At 40.8% G+C, this 19774-nt stretch overlaps 1 protein-coding gene across 7 annotated transcripts in view; it reads right to left on the minus strand.

Annotated features, from left to right (window-relative positions):
* Positions 1–19774, minus strand: part of NOX4 (NADPH oxidase 4) — a 122589-nt gene that overhangs the window by 38690 nt on the left and 64125 nt on the right. For all 7 annotated transcript variants that reach the window (XM_068668686.1, XM_068668510.1, XM_068668573.1 and 4 more), the window contains one exon: positions 11218–11299. In XM_068668686.1, coding sequence (XP_068524787.1) covers positions 11218–11299 — 82 coding nt within the window. The remainder of the gene's footprint in view (positions 1–11217; positions 11300–19774) is intronic.

Consider the following 19774-nt stretch of genomic DNA (forward strand, 5'->3'; position numbering starts at 1 on the left):
GCATCTGGGCAAGTGCCGGCGTTTTCGGGCTCCCTCTGGCCGCCACTGTATGCAGTCCCCCCCGCGTTTGACCCTGGAGAGCGGGAGGGGGGGGAAGCACGGGTGGAGTCTTTTTCAGAGAAGCCCCTACCATCGTCCATGTGTCGCGTTCCCATTCCATCGGATGCTGCGCCCCGAGAGAGAGAACGAGTGGATAGTGAGAGTTCAACAGATGAGGAGTCTCGGGATCCTAGACGGGTTGCCTCGTGGCAGCTGATGCACATCCACGAGGAGGTGCAGAAGGCAAGAGAAAAATGGACTATTAGTGCGCGAGAATGTCTTCTCTCGGGTTGTGAAATAACACCTAGTCCTGTGCGGATAGGGTGCTATCCTGTTTTCGCGGGGTCTCAGGGACATCAGTGGCAGCCGGTAGACTACAAGATGCTGCTACAGTTAAAAAAGGCTGTACAGGAGGGTGGATTCTCTAGCCCACAGACACAGGTTTTGTTGGATGCGGTGGCTTTGCAAGGGCCCCTGATGTTTGACTGGTGGCAGGTTGCCCGAGCCTGCCTGACGGCAGTGCAGGTACCCATGTTTGTCTTTGCTGGAAGACGAAGGCAAAGTCTTAATGGCACGTGCATGGGCAAACCCCCAGGATCTTTTACATGGCATGCCTGGGGAAGCGTTGCTGGGATGAGGGCGGTGGAATACTCCGCAGGAACCATTATTGCTGCCGCAAGCTGTGCTGATTGCCGCCGCCGATTTGGGCCGCAGAGCATTAGAGCGGATGCATTCTGTAGTCAGCCCGACTCCCAGTTATCTCCATATTCGGCAAAAACCTGAGGAACATTTTGGGCGCTTTGCAGACAGGGTGCAGACAGCTGTGGCAAGCAGTAATTTACCACCGGAAGCACAAGATGTTATTTTGAGGGAATGCCTAAGAACAGGAGCTCTGCCTGAATTCAAGGCCGCTCTTGCAGCGCTTCTGGCTTCAGCAAGCGCGGGCGAGCTGATCGCTCATGGCTGTGCGTTTGGCAAGGCTCAGGAAATGCAAGCTCTTGCTGCTGCCCTCAGTGAGTAGATGGCGGGAGTCACGTCTGCCTTCCAGGCATTTGCCCTCCAGATGCATCCTGGTGGTTGTTTTCGCTGTGGTCAGCGTGGCCACATAGCTCGTGAATGTCCCAAGAAAAGGGAACCTGTGGTCGAAGACAGCCGTGTTCGTTGCTGGATGTGTGGGCGGTCTGGCCACCGCGCTTGGGAGTGCTCACAATGCAAAGGGGAAGTGAACGAGGAAAAAAGGGGGGGGCAGTCGGGAGACGCCAACGCCGGGACGAAAAGGGACCCGCCGTCTTGGCTGGAAGTGTGGGTCCCAACCCCCATCGAGCAGGGGTGGACAAGTCCACCGTCCAGTGTCCGGCCGGAAAACTTTTGGTACAGGGAGCTATTATAATTCTACATCAGGGCCAGCTGCAGTGCCTACTGCTTTTTGGCTATGTGTCTGTGCCCCCGCGTTGCGTTTCCACAATGGGATGAACTCCTTGCCCTCACTATAGAGTGGGCTCGAACGAAGATGCGTACAGGTATCAATCTGACACATGAAAACACACTTGACATCAGACGGCACCACGCATGCGACGGAGGACGGAAAAGAAGCCGTTCTGCCGGGGACGCAATTGTGCGGAAGACAAAATAAAAGAAGAGCAGCGTGACACAGAACAGAATTGGCTGGGGGCAACTCTTGAGGGGCTAGGCCTTCACCTAGAAGGATGGCTTAAATTGCTTTTGCAAACAATATTGCTACTAGTAATAGTATTCATTGTGACAGGGTTAGTATATGCATGTATTAAAGCAAAAATAGCTAGAAGCAGTGTAATGAATCACAGCATGCTGACCATTCTCACCAAAAATCATGAGGAGTTCCCATTGTCACCACTTGTTCCTAGGATGGATACTCGTTCCTAAGTAGTTATGATTAAATCACACTTAGCGTAACGGGTTAAAGGGGGTGCGTTACTGCATAAAGAGGGGGGTGATGTGGGATTATTCTGGGTTGTGCCTGCGTGCACGAAGGGAAGGGTCTGAGGTGCCTGCTAGCACAGTGGGTGGGATCCTGGGTTCCTGGGTGGGACGCTTTGACACTATATAAGATACTGTCAAGCAGCAATAAATTGGCTTACGGCACAGAACGCTGGTCGTTGTGTCTGTTTGTCCCAGGCTTTTCGGTCGGGTTATCCGACACATATCTCAGACGAGATAAGGGATGGCCGGATGGCTGTGAGATCAACATGGGCCTCTCTCTGATCTTGATTAATACCAAGAGCTTAAAGCCTGACTTACTGCCTGAAAAAGAAACGTGAAGTGTGTCTCATACATAAAAGAGCCTGGCACTCGGAACTGAGCCACTCTATCAGTGCTGCCTGACAAGAGGTTGCTAAAACTGAAATCTAGGCTCATGTCCTGATAAGAATCATAGAATCATTAAGGTTGGAAGAGACCTTCAAGATCATCTGGTCCAACCATCCCCATGCACCATGTCTAACCTTTCCTTGACCACCCCCAGGGACGGTTATTCCACCACTTCCCTGGGCAACCTGTTCCAATGCCTGACTGCTCTTTCTGAGAAGAAACATCTCCTCATTTCTAACCTAAAAAGAAGAGACCATGGTTGCCCACTTTATGCAAAACTAGACCAGCTTAATTGCCTCCTTTGGCTTGACAGTTTGTGCTCCTCTCTCCTCCTAGACAGAGCTTATACTTGCTGTGCTACCCCAGGGGCAGCCCTAGTGTATGCTGCTTTCTGAGGTATTAATGTCTTGACGAAGTACAGTTGAGATGCTGATCTAACAGCTTTCCTGCTTCTTCAAACCTTGTTTGGGCAAGAGCCAGAACAGCAATGAGTGTTGCTAGATTTCTGCCCTCCTTAGAGACCAAGAAATACAGTTTTTGTTTATGTCTTATATGAAATATAAAGGAAGACATGCTAGGCAACTCCTTTTCCCCTCCCAATTTCTTCCACATGTTTAGGAGCACAATATTGTCCATTGTCTCCTTTGTTATAACTGCAATTCACATCTTTCTTTTCTTTTTTTTCAGCAGGACTTACTAACAAAACACCAACAAAAGATGCTGGCTCCATTGACAGGTTCTGTGACAAAAAACAGTTTCAGGGGTCCCCCAATGAAAGCCCAGGGCCAAAAATTAAATTGCTAATGTGCAGGTAGGTGTATAGGTTTGAATGAATGAAGCAGTTCCCTTTTGTTCATAGACTTAAGGAGGAAGTCACTGTTGTCAACAACCATGATTTGTTAGCACTTTATTTTCGCTCTGAAGAGCCTGGTGCTTGGATTTCTGTAACTATGGTAATTGCAAAACTATTTTTTCAACTATTATAATCCATTATTTTTAAAACTATGATAAAACTAGATATAAGGCCAGAAGGGATCATTGTAACTCTCTCTTGCATAATGAATCAAAGAACATCACTAATAATTTCTGCATCAAATTACTATAACTTCTGTTCAAGCTGTTTTAAAAAAAACATCCTTTGAGACATCTGGTGACAGATAATTCCCCACAGTCTCACATTGCTGCTCAGTAGTAGGCAGGTATATATTAATTAAATCAACAGGCTTTATCAAGAACCGTGCTCATGCTCCCAAATAGCAAAATGAAAACCAGCTGCAATGTTCTGTCTTATACCATTCACTTTGAACAAAGTAATGATTTCACCTCCTAAATATTTTGAAAGGTTTAGGAATCTTTTATTTTCAGCCAGCCCTTTCCCCTTCTCAACTGGGAGCATTGCAATGTTTTGCATAAAACAGTTCATGACTGCTAATGAGCCACAGCTATGCTATGATAAACAGAGCTAAGTTGAACTTGAATTGTAGATTGCTTGGTGCTTAAAAGAGAATATATATGCACACAGAGCTTCAATTTTGCATGTATGTTCCTGCAGAAAACCCCCAGAAGACATGGGGTTTTGCCCACATCCCTCTACATCTGAAATATTTGTACTTGTTTCTTCAATTTCAGGTGAAGTCTAGGCTCTGCTTAAGTTAGCAGCAAAATCCCTCTTGACTTTAAGGGGACCCATTCAATCCACATTGCCAGTACTTGAACTCAAGGCCTTTGGAAACAGAACAAAAGTTTCTTTATTTTGCACTAGAAGTTACTGGGGCATTGTACTGGTGCTATAAACAAATACAGCCTCTGTCTCAAGGAATTTATGACCCACATTTGAGTTTAATGTGCCATTTTAAATATTTCAAGATACTGAGTTGGCCTTGCTTGATATTATGTGGATATATCCACACAAGTCTTTGTAGGATCAGAGCCCAAAAATGCAGTGTACAGAATGAATTACTGTACTCTTCCCTTCTATCTTATTTATGGTTTAACCAAAATCCAGAGCCAATACTTGTGTTTTTATTGACATGATTAGCCCTATCACATGATTGTTGTTTTTATAAAAAGCTACCAGCCTTTACTCTACTGCCATTGTTGTTCTTGCCATTTGGTAAAAATTCCAAATGACAGAAAAATGCCCTTTTCCTATACTGAATGCTTTATTGTCATGCAGCTCAACCCAGCACTAGATTGCAAACTCTACAGGATAACTTACCACTGCACCATTGCAAGTAATATTTAAAAAAAAAAAAAAAAAGATAAAGGAAAGAAAAAACACAAAGCATTAAAATCATCCCAAAACATTTCTCTCTATAAACAACTTGAGTTTCTTTTAAATGACACTGCAAATTACTTAATCAAGAATCTCTTTTTTAGCTAGTAATCAAAATGCTCTGAGTTACCCAAGAATCACCTTTTCTGAGGACTCAGTGCTGCTGGTGAGATAGCTTCATTTTTAAATAAATCTTGGAGCACTTAAAAAACAGTAATTTTCATGCTTAATGTACAACAGTACACAAAGCACTGAAGTGCTTGTGTGGGCAAATGGCTCCTTCGCTTGGCACCTTCCCATTTGATTTCAGGAATGTGGGCAGGCCACGTGTTTTTGCAGTGGAAAACAGGATGGATGTTATTTTAGATGAAAGAACCAATTGCACAAAACTGAAAGGACTGTAGATGACCTGATTTCTATTTCTGTCCTCATCCCCAGGAGAGCTGGTCCTGGGTGACACTGGTAACATACATCAGTTGTTGCCTCGCCTCAGTTTCCCTTCTGTAACAATAGAGAACATCTTTTGTAAAGTGCTTCAAAGAAAGACTTTTATAGAAAAAGACTCCATTAAAGTTCTTCCCCTCTTTTTAAAATTATAAGCCTCTTTGTCTTTACAATGAAGACCAAGTGACAAATGCATAGGTCATGATTCTTCCCCTTGCTGAATGTCAAGGAAGACTTTGCCTTTGCTTCTAATGTGAACTGAACTGGGTTTCTGTGCCATGATCCTGCTAGCTACTCCTGTGCATGCTTAAATCTGGGCTACAGAGGGAATCTCCATGGATGTGATACATTTGTGCATCGTAGCTTCCAGGAGCTGCATGCCAGAACCCACTGCTTTTTCTGGTTAGACACAAATTAATTTTCTCTCTAAAACACTCTTAAGACAGTTACAAATAAGATACAAGATTTATTCCTGGGCTATTATTTATGAAATATCATAAGCTTCTTGGCTTGGCTCTCAACCTGTAGTAAATTGGCATGGATCCATCATAGATCCATTATCATTAAAATGAGTAGCAATTGGGGACCAGATGGCACAACAGTTAAGGGCACTAACTTTCTGCCGCCTATTTGTCTAGACTACTCCATGACGAGAATTGAATAACATGATTTGGCTCTGTTTGAGCTAAAAATTTCAGCAGCTTTTCAAAGATGACCTTCAAAATATATATTTAAGCAGACATATATATAGAAACAAGGATCCTGGATTTTCTGGGCTTTGTGACATGAAAATGACCAGCACTTTGCTACACACACACAAAGTCTATTTTAATTTACCAAGACTAGATGCCAAAGAAAGGTTTGGAAGCTTATGAAAGATGGAAAGCAAATGTATTTGGAAGATTCTATTACACCTGCTACATTCTAAGTTCATTTTTTTCTCCAAAGTTCAACACCTTGTCATTCCATTTAAATATAAATAATAAGATAATATGAAACTTACATAGTCTCTCTGACTACAAAGAAGTGCTGCTATTTCTGTATACAAACATTAAGGAAATAGTTACCAAAATACTTTCTTAATTCCTCTCCATGTTGAGAGAGAGAGAGAATCTACGAGGTTTAAAAAGAGAACACAAGTTATTAGAGACCTTTTAAGTAAATCCTGCCCTGTAATAAAGTTTTATCTATTTAATATGTCTGACAGAAAGATATGTTTTTAAATGATCTCTAACCATTTTAATGGAGGTGTCATTTCAGATGGTATAGAACTCCTTTACTTAGCAGAAAATGATAGAATTAAATAACAGAGATTGGAAACTAAAGCTAAGGAAATTCATTCTATACATATATCAAATAATTAACAATTGAAAAAAGCAGATCTAAAGGTTTGCAAATTTTCCATTTGCAAACCTTTTTCCATTTCCATTTCCATTTTCCAGTTTTTAATGTCTCAATTTAAGGATTGGATGTATTTCTAAATTTATGCTCTGGTTGAACCAGAAGCTTGCTGCAGGGATTATAGGGTAATGCTCTATGGTTTATGTTAAGAAGGGAACTCAAATTAGCTAGAATATAACAGTTCCGTCTGTTCTTAAAATCTGTGAATCATCCGAGAACTTTTCCACCAAGCCCACAGAAGATAAGAATGAAGACTGCAAATATTTCTCAGGGAAAAAAAAAAAAAAAGGCAAATAATCCCTCTAAAAAAACACACACATACTTGAGGATTTCAGTAGTATCTTGAAAGTATAAAGTGCAGCTGCACCCTCAAGTTTCTTGCATACTGAGAAATTTGCATTAGAGCTGTAACGCCAACAGGGTTTCTGGCCCATTCTTCACAATCACAGTCACAGAATCACAGAGTGGTTTGGGTTGGAAGGGACCTTGACGGTCATCCAGTTCAAACGCCCCCTGCCATGGGCAGGGATGCCCAGGACCCAGGCCCAGGTTGCCCAGAGCCTCACCCAACCTTGCCTTGAACACCTCCAGGGATGGGGCATCCACAACCTCTCTGGGCAACAAGCAGAGTTTCGTGTAGAGTCGGCCTCTCTCCTGCTTTTTTAACCTACCAAACTAATTCCTCACTCTCACACTTAACATTTCCCTTACCATTCTGTCTCTTTTTGTCCAGTTTGACATACCAGGCCCATCTGCAGGGTAGTGGTCAAGGCCACCATGTGATCTCCCCTGGAGCTCAGAGAGGAAATCACCCTGGTTCCAGTCAGCGACTTAGGCCCATACTGCTGGCACTAAACTCGCTGCCACATGCAGGACCCTACAGCCCTATTAATGACCATAACAACGTTGTCTTTGGCAGGATCAACACCCTGTAGCATGTGTCATCACTTCAGCAGTTCTGGCATTTTATGAGTAAATTCACATGACAAATGGTATGAACCTCATGGCCTAAGCAGGCAACCAAGAAAAGCATAAGTTTGATACCAGCTTTTAAAATGTTTTAAAGAGATTTAGGAGCCCTAATGCTCAGTGTCAAAGCAACTGGTCAGGAATGAAGACTCATTGCAACAAGTTGAATTTGCTTACAGCTCTGATTGTGTTAGTGTAGTCCACCTCAGGCTCATAGAGGTGAGGGAACAAAGGAACAAGCTGCAAGCATGTCTGCAATTTGGTTCAAAGGCCGAGACTCTTCTCAGGCGGGTACTATTCATGAGCCCCTGCTGGCTTGGCTGCCCACAGCTGAAGGTTTATTCTTAATTTCAGGAATGCGAATCCTCACGGATGTGGTGATGGTTTCAATTTAGTTAGGAGATCAATTTTGTCCTCCAACATTTCTCTCTGTGGATAGGGCAGTTTCCTGATGAGGTGGGCGAGGGGTCAAGTGATGTCTGATTTTGTCCTCTGACATTCACTTGAGGTATGGAAAAGACTTGCCTGGATTAGACTGGTCCCCCTAGCTCAATAACCTGTGACTACATGAAGTGCAGGATGTTACAGTAAGAAATGCTACTGTAGGCATTTATGGGAGAACATACTTTCCTATCCTTTCCCCAATAATTTGAATTCCCCCCAACACAGTTACACAGTTCCATCGTCATGTGAATGAAGCACAAGGCGATACTGAGCTCCTTCTGCTCTGCAAGCTCATAATAAAAAGTGAGAGGAAGCATACTGCTGGCCAGGCTGACTGCTGGACGAGGTGATCTTGGAGGTCTTTTCCAACCTGAATGATACTATGATGCTATACAGATGTACTTGTGTAGTGCTGCATCTAAGCCCATAGGCTGGTGCTCATGATGACACGCTACTTGAGACATATACTGATAAGTCACGGAAGCACTGTGATGTGCCCAGTGGCTTTACAAGCTTGAAGCTTAGTAAGCTCAGGCTTCTCCATAACCTGCCCTATGTATCAAAGCACATACTTCCTCTTTGGTTAAGCCATGACCAGCAAAATAAACTCAGGCAAACACAAACCATCAAAAGATCTGGGGTTTCTTCCCACATCAACAAGGATTGCAAAGAGTATTTCTTTGACACATTTACCCAGCAAATCCAGAACAATATGCATGCATATTCTAGGAAACTACTTCCAGCCATTCCAATGAATAGACATTTTCTCTGAGAACAAACATGGACCTTAAACTACCCTGCTGTTCCATGGGAAGGCAATCAGATCTTAATATAGCAAATGTACAAGAACATAATTCAGCCCAGAAAGTCAAGGTTTCTACTTCTTTCAAAAACTGATGGATTACAGTTTACTCATTTTGCCTGTAACTTTTATTACTAAAACTCTGAATATCTTGAGAGATGCTGAACATCTATCTTTCTTTCCCATGTCCTTTCTTTAGGAATATATTTCCCAAATATGTACAAACTTTTGCCCTTTCTACCTACCAAGCTCTGCTAAGCTATTCAGTTAGGTCATTATTACAATTTCCCTTTTATTTTTAACCTTCCATATTCTTAGGAAGTCCTTAAGGATTACAAGATCCAGCTTGTGCCCCACAACAAGGCCTTATTAAAATGACCTTGCTCCTTATGTAGTACAAATGACTATTGCTCAGCTGAAGCCAATGAAGGAACACTGATTTATGACATCAGTCTGTTCATTATCTTGATTTCTGTTGACTGACCTTTTAATGAAAATGAGCATACAGAGGGAAAAAAATGAAATGGGAGTAAGACAACATATATTATGAAGATGAACAGTTTTTCTACCTTGCTGAACACAAAGATTTCGCTTACAAGAGAACCCCTGGGGAAATTAGGACACGTCAATAGTCTCCAACCAGCCTGTAAATAAACTATAATAAACGATGAATTTCTGTAGCAAGCAAGCAAATCTGCACCAATTAATGATAATATAAATAGAAATCTATTGCTTATATATTGCTTATATGCAAACTTTTCTTTCAGTTAGATGCCAAAGTATGGCTGATTTTCTTTATTAAGGGTATCACAATCTGGCCAAATAACGTGGCTGAAAACAGGCATCACTTTGTGACACAAAGCCACCATAACTTCAAACAGCTCCATACCACAATATTGGTTGTATGATCTTGAAGGAGCTGGAACATCCCATGATCAGATGGCAACAGACACTCATTCACCCATAGATCTAACAATACTACTATACTCCATACTAGCCAACAATGCTAGCAATAAATTGTATGCAAAAATTTAAAGTCAGACACCTTAGGAATGATTTATACAGATGGGTAGAATAAACCAGTTTCTCAGACCAGTCTGACAGCATCCATACCATACGTGAAAACAACTAAGCCAAGCAAAGCATTTTACAACTGTGGAAAAATAACTGTTTCATGCTCCAAAGGGTGAGGGACCAAGGTAGTAAATGGAAGTCGTAGCAAAACAAGCAGAGCAGTCTATCAACTTAAGGTATCTCTGAGAGTGACATATATTAGACCTGAATGGTATTCCAGAAAAAGAATGACAATAGATAATGCAAGCACTAAAACCAGGGGGATAAAATCCTGTCTCCCTTGAAGTCAGTGGAAGAGTTTCACCGTCTTCAGAATCAGGATTCACCCTTGAGTGCTTTTATCCTCAAATATTTACAGTGAAGAGGTAACTGGCTTTCAGCACTCAGCTCCTTTATTTGCTGCATGCTTTTAAAAGAAAAAAGAAGTTGTAGGATTTTAGGAGCTATATTTAACAAATAACTCCACTGGCCTTTCATGCATTTCAGGAATCAGTTAACAATAATGATTAAAATAAACAATTTCACTGATTTTCATTGTTGTTGCTGAATTGTCTCCAAACATTTCTTTTACTCCCTCTTTTCCTCCCATACTATCTTCCTTCCTTCACTCAGTCTGGCCAAAGTTACTGTGAAGAGACTCTCTTCTTCATTTCCCTTCCCTGCCTCTTTCCAAGACTTAGTTGAAAGTCACTGTTTCTTTTAACCACCCCTGGAAGTCTTTAAAAGACGTTTAGATGTAGAGCTTAGGGATATGGTTTAGTGGGGACTGTTAGTGTTAGGTCAGAGGTTGGACTCGATGATCTCGAGGTCTCTTCCAACCTAGAAATTCTGTGATTCTGTAACCAATACAACAACAAGCAGCATCTCTTGTTTCATTCAGGCATGTGAATTTAGAAAAAGAATAAATTTAGTCCATGATACTCATTACGATTACACCATCTAAGACCTCCTAAACACACAACACCGTTCTTTTGGTTTACTTGCATGTTTATCCTTAAAAGTGTCAGGAAAAAAAAAAAAAGTTTTTAAGTGTTCATAGGCTTTCAGAGAAGAGACTGTTAAAATCCAAGGGAATCTGTCACCATAAATGATGGAATCCCACAAGACAAGAGAGGGGATTAGCCTGACAAAACATCTGCCTATGTCAACACACAGTGTCAAGTGAAACAAAGCTCCACCAGGCTCTGATCCAGGCAGCTAAATGTCTGCACTCTGCCACCACCTCCCCCCGACAGCTGGGCACGCTTGCAAAGTATGTCTGCTTCTTCCTGACACTGCTGAAAGACTGCAGAGCTCAGCGTAAGCGTGGTTCCTTGACAGCTCTGCCTTAGGACCTCACAGCAAAAGCATGCACAGAGCTACAAATTCCTTTGCTGCAAATAGATAAAGATTTTATTTCTCCCAAGAAGGCAATCTTACTTACTTGGGATAGCGCCTCTGCTGAAAGATGGGCAGAATCTCTGTGTCTTGATTTGAATGTAGAAGCAGTAAATCCCGAAATCTTTCTGTCAGGACAAAGAAGAAAACAAAACAAAAACAAACCCAGGCTGTGACTCTGCAGTACATGTTTATGCTACCAGTAAGCAAGCAGTAGTATCCGTGAATTCTCTCGTGCAGCACTGGTTAGCAAAGGGCCAAGCTACATTTACAACAAAGAAATCTATATATATTCATACACACAAAACTAAGACTAGAAATTACTCTTTCTTGTAAACCCTTTTACTAGTATTTCAAAATTTCATTTTTTAAAAATCTAGTATTGAATTCAAGTATGGCTTATAAATTTCTGAGGCCTGTGTATAAGTTTTCTGGGTATCAGGGACAGGAAAAAACCTTCCCTGTCTTGAAGAATTTAGTCTAAACAGAGTGAGGAATAACTAAAAATTCATCAGGCACTCAAAAATCACAGTAGTCTAAATGAAGATTAATTAATTAATTAAAATTAAATCACAACATAAGTCCTTAGGTAACTGATTCATGGATATTTCCAAGGAGGGCTGAAAGACTGGATCACTTTTTGTTCACAACTATGAATTTCAAAAACTGCACTGTAGGGTCATCTGTAATAGATAAGCTTTTTGTAACGTAGCTTCTCTGACCAGTGGGTTCAGGGGCAGCTGTTTTGTGCAACACGCAATGTGTAAGTGCGATCTGTAGGAGTTTCTATCAGAATCAATTTCTCAATTTCTGGAATATGGGAACCTGGTCAAAATTATCTCAATATCTAGACTTATGGATAGAAGGGAATTTCCTATTCAGGTCAAATCTCCTCAGCTTGCCCCTCAGCTCTCCATAGCATGGGACGCGCTCTGCTTCCTTCCATCATCTGCAACTTGTATTTAACCGGACATCTAGCAGCACGGAGAAACCCTGGACCCTGATGATACCCTTCCCACCTTTGCATCTCCTACTTTTCCTGCAATACCATGTCACTGAGGCTTGAAGGCTTTAGCTGCAGGTTTTAAGCCTCACTCCTTTGCTGAGCCACTGTTTGTAGTCTGTGGTGTGTGTAGTAGCTGTACCATGGCTTTCTCTAAACTAGCCATCTCTTCCATGTATGTTTCTCCTTCTGGGAACTGAATTGTAGAACAAATATAGTCCTTCCTTCCTCTGCATTCCTAGGTATCTCAAAATATCCTCTAAAAAGGGTTTACAGATAAGGAAATCAAGGGAAAGAGAATTAACAAAGCTAAATCTTCCAACACCAGAAAGGAATCATAACCACCTTCCCACTTCTTGCAGTTTAGTATATGATAGTTTTCCTAACATCACTTTTTTATGTAATATTGTGTCACCGTAACTGCATCAATTTGGATACAATTCTGTTATGTAGCCATTTAAATGAAAAAATAAAAAAACAACATACTTCATAAAATTATATTAATTTGAAGAATTTATTCTTCAAAGATTATTCTTCAAAGATATTTATTCTAATAAATTCAAAAGGTAAAGCATCTCTGACGGTCTGATCTTGTCTTTTATCAGCATGCTAAGATGTTTTGCAAATATCCCACAGAAAACTCCAGGATCCACCAGTGACGAAATGAGAATTAATACTTAGTATCTTCATCCCACATCTGTTCAAATTCAATTTTGAAAACGCCTGTACCTACAAAATTCTTACCACATCTTCAGAATCCAAGCTCTTAGCTTTCCCTGTACCTAACTGGGACAGAGACTGGATGTGATAGACAATGATAAATGCAATACTGTAAAGATGGAAATGAAATTCACTTGGCGCTTCTCAAAGAAGGGCCTGCTCATTGTCTAGACAAAAAGCTTGCCATTACAACTACTTTTTACCTGTTTTTGAACTTTTAGGAAGATGCAGAGATTTTTTTTTCCCCATTGTCTGGCATGTGGCAATGTGCTGCATGCAGGCATGACCTGTCACCCTTACAGATTACACGTTATGATCTTCAAAAGACACAGGACAAGAACTGAAAGATTTCAGGAAGCTTTAACTACTGCAAAATATCTAACTGTGTATGTGTCAGAGAGAGCACTTTAACTTCCACCACTACCATCTCAGGAATCTTAGTGTATTTTTCATGCTTCCCAACACAAGTCAAGTTACTGGTGCCAGTCTAGGTACCCTTTATACATAGGCTTTCTATGAACAGCCTTTGAATACACCTGGTGGAGGAGGGAGAGGAAGTTTTCAATGGCAAACACTGAACTATAGGACTTCCCTCTATGACTTAAGGGTTTTGACCTCCAGAACATGGTGCAAGTAACCACAATTAAGGATTTGTTTAATACAATGTCTTCTGGGTGTCTGATTTATGCATTTTTCAGGGCACATAGCCAGGTGCTATAGCAGTGGAAAGCACTGGGAGACACCACATTACATTTAAGTGTGTGAAACCATTTTGGCAGATGTTGCAAAGGGCTTACAACTCTTCAGGAGAGACAAAATACATCTCGCCAAGGGTGCAGACGTGTCCCATGCTGTTGCCTGCCTGAGACAGACAGGACCCAGGCTGAGAGCCATAGTCTACCTCCAATCTTCGTTCCCTGACTTTTTTTCCTATGCTGCTGCCCCTTCTCCGTGATCCAGGCCAGACAGATTCATTCCACTATTCAATTCAACAAGCTGCGATCTTGAAAATATTTTGAATAGTAATGTGACAGGGCTGGCCAGAACTGGAGTTAAGGCAGCCAAGGCATCTGAAACTGGCCTAAACAGCTCCCCTACTGGATCATGTTCTAGTTAAAGTCAACTGCTGTTTTGCTGTGTGTTTTTTTTTCTTCACTATGGCAAATTTCCCAGGCAGATGTGTTTTCTTTCCACCATATGACTTTACTCGTTTTTCCACAGCAACATTTATACTATATGGTAGCATTCCACCTCATCTCACATACATCCTACAACTTCCTCCTGTACATGTATCCTACATGTCCTGTAAATGCTCTTCAGAGAAACATCACACTGAACAGAAGCTTTTAGGATTAATTTATCCCGCAGGATCCTGATGTACACGATTCTCCCTTCAGGTCTATGATATTCCCAAAGGAATATCATATCCCATTCCTAGGAAGCCTGTCCCAGCATCTGCCCACCCTCACGGCATAGGAATTTTCCCTCACGCCCAGGCTGACCCTCCCCTGGTGCAGTTCCATTCCGTCCCCATATGTCCAGCCATCAGTCCCAGGGAGCAGAGAGCAGCACCTCCCTTGGCGCTTCTCTCCTCAGGGGGCTGCCAGGCGCAGTGAGGCCTCCTCACAGCCTCCTCCTCTCCTGACTGGGCACCCCAAGGCTCCTCAGCCTCTCCTTACAGCATATGCCTTCCTGGCCTTTTACCAGATTTGTTGGCCTCTGCTGGAGGCTTTCAAGTAACTTAAAGACGATCTTTTCTTTTAATCCGTACTATAAGAGATGAACAATCTGAAAATTGATGAAACTAAGAAAAGCATTTTTAGACTACTTTTATTTCCAATCACTATTTGATCAAGAGACATAAACCAAGTCCCAAACAGTCTTATCGTTACTCAGATTATTTTAGAGAGACATGCTGCATTTCCTGTTCTTATTTATTATCCTTTCCATAATTTAGGATGTTGAAACATCTCCCATAATTGAGTGTTTTCTTTCACTTCCTACAGTTTAGTACATAAAATTATTTTTTTTTTTCCCTGCTAGGTGTTGGTCTGGTTTGTTAACAAAACATGAATAAGATTTACTCAACCGTGTTTTTAAAAACTTTTGAAAATCTGCAATCACCTTATCTTTCTCTCATTCAATGGATGTATTTTGCATTAGTTTGTCTGTATTAGTGTCCTAATTATTATTATTACTATTATCAATAATAATTGATTTTTTTGCCACTTTGCTCAGTGTGACACTGTAGATGTCACTCTCACCAAGTCCTCCGTATGTCTGCCCACAGGTCAATATTCTCATCAAGAATGCTGAACATGAAGAATGGTTTCACAGTCCCGTCTTATGCCCAGACTTGTCTTGTCAACATACTGAGTGTCTCCACTTCTTTCTAGCTTTCATTTTAGGTCTACAGTTTCTTCTAGATCTTTGCTTGGCAAGAAGTCCTCAGTTAATTTTATGCCACCTCACTGGGATCGTATATGTTTAGCTGAACGTGTAGCATAGTTAACTGTGATGACTAGGACTGGATGTAGTAAAACAATCCTATGCCCTGTGAAGGTTGTAGACTATCAAGGAGGAGAGAAAGTTTGTCATGAAGAGCTTAAGAAATTTAATCTGTCCTCTGATACACATCTCTTCTTCCTCTCTCACATAATTCTTCTTCACTTTTTCACTCTTTGTTCCTCCTTTCCCACCTGAGCTCAAAATATTCACAAGTCAACTCTTGAATCTCAGAATAAACGCGTCCTAATATTACAGAATTACAGAATTGTAGGGGTTGGAAGGGACCTCGAGATCATCGTGTCCAAACCCCTGGCAAAGCAGGTTCCCTAGAGCAGGTTGCCCAGGTAGGTGTACAGACGGGAAATATCTTTATAAAATATGTTCTGACATAACAGTTTACCAACTTCCAAGGATAGAAGAATGCATTTCATGTGAAATTTTCCCTTTGAAATATTTATATGTATGCCAATGTTATTCTTAGGTAAGAATGGGTATTATGTTTAGTATGGAGAGCAAACAATAACGTCAGAAAAATGTGAGCAATAATGGGTGCATGGTCTGAAATCCACTCAAACTGGCTATGAAATTAAGTTTCCTTTTTTTCTAGCATACACTGTTAGAGAGGTGGAAAGAGAGATGAAGGGAAATGTTATGATATTTTAGTATCATAAAGAAATATCAAAGAAAAATAATTTGTATGGAAGGTCCCTGTGAATTAAAACACATTACTATTGTAGACATAGATATCAGACATTACATTCTGTAGACATAGATACTGTCTCACAGGGAGCAGTGGCCTTGTTTTTCCAAGATGTCATGCCTCTGAAGCTCTAATTCCTTTCACACTTGCAAGATGATGCCAAAATAACTTGCCAAGTAATGCTCTCTGCAATTGTATCAGGTTTGGCTTTAAAAGTCAGGTCTTGCACATCTTGTTTCCTTGCTCCTTTTCTTGTTAAAAAAATACCTCACAGAAAAAAAAATAGCAAAGTCACTCCACTGAGTGCCAAGGGTCTTGAAAAATCAAATTCCTGCTCTTTTGGAGTTTGACAGGTCTTTAAGTATGGGGTCATAGCAGTACATAAATGAAGTCTGAGATATTACTATCTGTTTATCCCAAACACTTTTCACCCAGCAGCTTTAGACCACTCTGATACTCTAATAAAAAACGTTGAATTCCATATAATTAACTCAATTAGGAACACTGAAAAACTGACAGTAATTGCTTTTTTATGGGATAAGGATTTTTAATATTGGTTTTATGCATTATTCTTTAAAATCAAAGTTAATAAGAACAAACAGAAATGTGATTAGAAAGCAATACAGGAATGGAAGAACAAAATAACCTCATAAATTATAAAGAACAGAACATTGTGATCTAGAAGCCTATTTGTCTACTAAAAGTTCTATCCATATTTCTACATACATACCTTTGAATATTTTGCGATCACGGTTCAGTAATTAACCTTAGCACTTCTGCTTTCATTGGAGACACAAACCTCAGTTTCATCTTTCACTACATGTGCATTTGCAAGCCCCATAATTTCTGCCTAAAAACATCTGCCTGGTTTTATGCAAAATGCAGATTGGTCTGGAGGATCTTCTGTGTTATCGATAGCTCCTCAGCACCTTGCAATAATAAAAAAATAATAATTAAGCCAGCTTTTTGAAAACTGCCAGCAGCATTATAAAGGATTTGAGACCCACTAATCTGCCTTGTTCCCAAGCTCTGTAAATTTGGAAATGCTGTCATAAGTACTTCCTCAGTGTGTTGAAAAAAAAAAAAAAAGGAAAATTATTTAGGAAGATGCCTTTGCCAGTGAAGGGCTATAAAAAACATGCTGAGCAACAAGATGGCATAAAACTGAAATGTCCAATATTTTACTTTGACCTGCGAGTTACTAATGGCCAAAGTTTCTCAAGCAAAGGAAGTGTCACTTCTCTCCTCTTGTCAGAAGTCCATGCTATAGATATCTTCCATCAGATTAAAACAATTAAGTAATGTTAAAGGTTCCAGAAGACTTCATCATAAACCTCAGAATTCCCCTAAAACATATACATGTATATTTTGCTGATATAAAAAGCCTGTCTTTTTGACCAACAAACTTCTGTGATTCTCATTCCATTAAGCCTGCAGTTTAATTCTTCTGTTTCTGTACTACCATTTCCTTCCCTCCTGATTAGTCATTCAGAAGACTAATTAGAGCACACCACTTACAGAACTACTCATAAAATTCAAAGCTTGAGAAAACCCAGAAACTTGAAAATTATATTAAAAAGACTTGCAGATTATATTTATTTAAGTCAAATAGAGAAGCTTTCACAGAAAGGAGAGTGGTCTCTTTATTTTTTAAGCTAGGTTAATAAATAGACATCAACCCTCTGTTCAACATTACCTTTAGCAAGATTTTAGTTTATTTAAATTGAGGGAATAAAATAAGGAAATCAACTAATCGTTACACAGGGCAGCAGTGAATTTGAAACATGAAGTCTCTGCACACTCAGCTTTTCTTCCTAACCTGCATTTACTTTCTAAGAAAGCAGTCAGCTCCTCCTCTTTCTCGAGCTGTGTGCTTACCAGCTGGAAATCATTCTCGCTCCCTGATTCCAGCTTATCTGCTCATCCTTTCCCTGCAGGTGCTTTCTTATGTCTTCAAAATGCCTCACCTCATATGCCAAAATTAACTTGGACAGATTTGTTTCTCACGAGACCTCCCTCATTTCCATTACAACCGCACATACTGCATGATTACTGTGCGTGCATACTCATGTATCAGCCAACAGAATAAAAGGCAGTAAAAGGCAGCTCTTGTTCAAGGAACCTTATAAGGTTGAAAGGTGAATGATGGGAAGAAAAAAGCATCACCTGCTTTGTTTCAGCAGCAAAGGAGATGCTCAGGAGCATATTTAGTCTATGCTGTTTATGCCTAACCTGAACTGCCAGACAGTGAAGAGAAGGGACACAACACCAACCATAAGCAGTCTCAGTGCTTGGTACTGTCAGAAATCCTTCTAGAGGTTACACAGCAGCTCCCCGCCACAGCTGGGAATTAGCTAGACATTCAAAGTTAAAACCCAGTATCTCAATCATGAGACTTCTTTTTTCATGGATGTATTATATTTGCAAACTATTTCTTTCATCAGAGGAGAGTTTATCCCTCAATATGGTGCTTACACAGTGCTACAGTAAAACAGGGTTCATTAACAATAATAAAGGTAACCTTAAAATATCTTTATAAATACATGCTATGAAAGAAACGTTATTTGCACTGAATTTTGTAAGCACTGAGTTCTCCAATTGCTTCCTTTAGCCACAAAGGGCTGTACTTTGTTCTTTGAACTCCACAGGAGTCAATACAGGGAAGTTCAACTACCTTTTCTGTTTCCACTTTCCTCTTTCACAACGTGCCACAAGAACTGGTAAGGCACCAGGTCTACCCCTTTTTGGCTTTAATATAAAGTCACGACACTTGATCTAAAACACCCTTACCTTCATTAAAAAAGACTCTCAAAATTATGTATGGGCAGGGGGGGACTCAACTGGTTCTCTCTTTGTAATTTGCAATCTGATACAGGAACTAGCAAAAGCTCAAGCTTTAAAAAGCTACACAGGATTTTAACACTGAAATGGAGCTACCATCCAGCTGTGCAATCATGGCAATACTACTGCAGCAGGTAAAAAGCTGAGGAAAGGCACAGTTAATCAGAACAGCTGTATTGGGTCAGACCAAGGGCTCCCTACCCTGTATCTTGCTTCACACGCTTCACCTATGGAAAAATCAGCATGGGGCAAGTCCATTCTGCTGTCACTTTCCTAGCCTCCAACCATTTCTACCACAGGTCATCCCCTGAGCTTTACGTGGTTTGTCTTCTCTTCTCTTTGTCTTCTTTGACTTCTCCCTGAAGTACTTGTTCAGTCTTCCATGTAAACTTCCTTGTCTCTCCCCCAGCCTCTGTCAAGGAATCCCAAGGTGTTCCTCACCTCCTGAATAAAGAGCCATCACCTTATGTTTGCTCTGAACTAGTGTCTGCATTTGACTGCCAAAAGTTTGGCAAAAACTGTGGTCAGACGCTACCCACTTCCGGCATGATTTGGTACTCCACTGTTACATTTTCCTGAATTCTCTCTTTTCCAGACTAAAAAGTCTTCATATACTGAGCTGATCCCTGTTTAGAAGCCTTTTCAAGTTTTGAATATCTTCCTGAAGCTTGTCCAGTTCTAATGTAACCTTGAAACAAGAGGGCCAGACCTGCACACAGGATTCAAGGCTTGGGAGCACCACAGAGATACATAGCTGCACAGTGATCTCCTCTGCTTCTCCTCTGCTTTATTCTCTGCTTTTCTCCTAATGATTTTATTTTCTTCACTACT

Source organism: Anas acuta, chromosome 1 (genome assembly GCF_963932015.1).
Source record: "Anas acuta chromosome 1, bAnaAcu1.1, whole genome shotgun sequence".
NCBI classification, from domain to species: domain Eukaryota; kingdom Metazoa; phylum Chordata; class Aves; order Anseriformes; family Anatidae; genus Anas; species Anas acuta.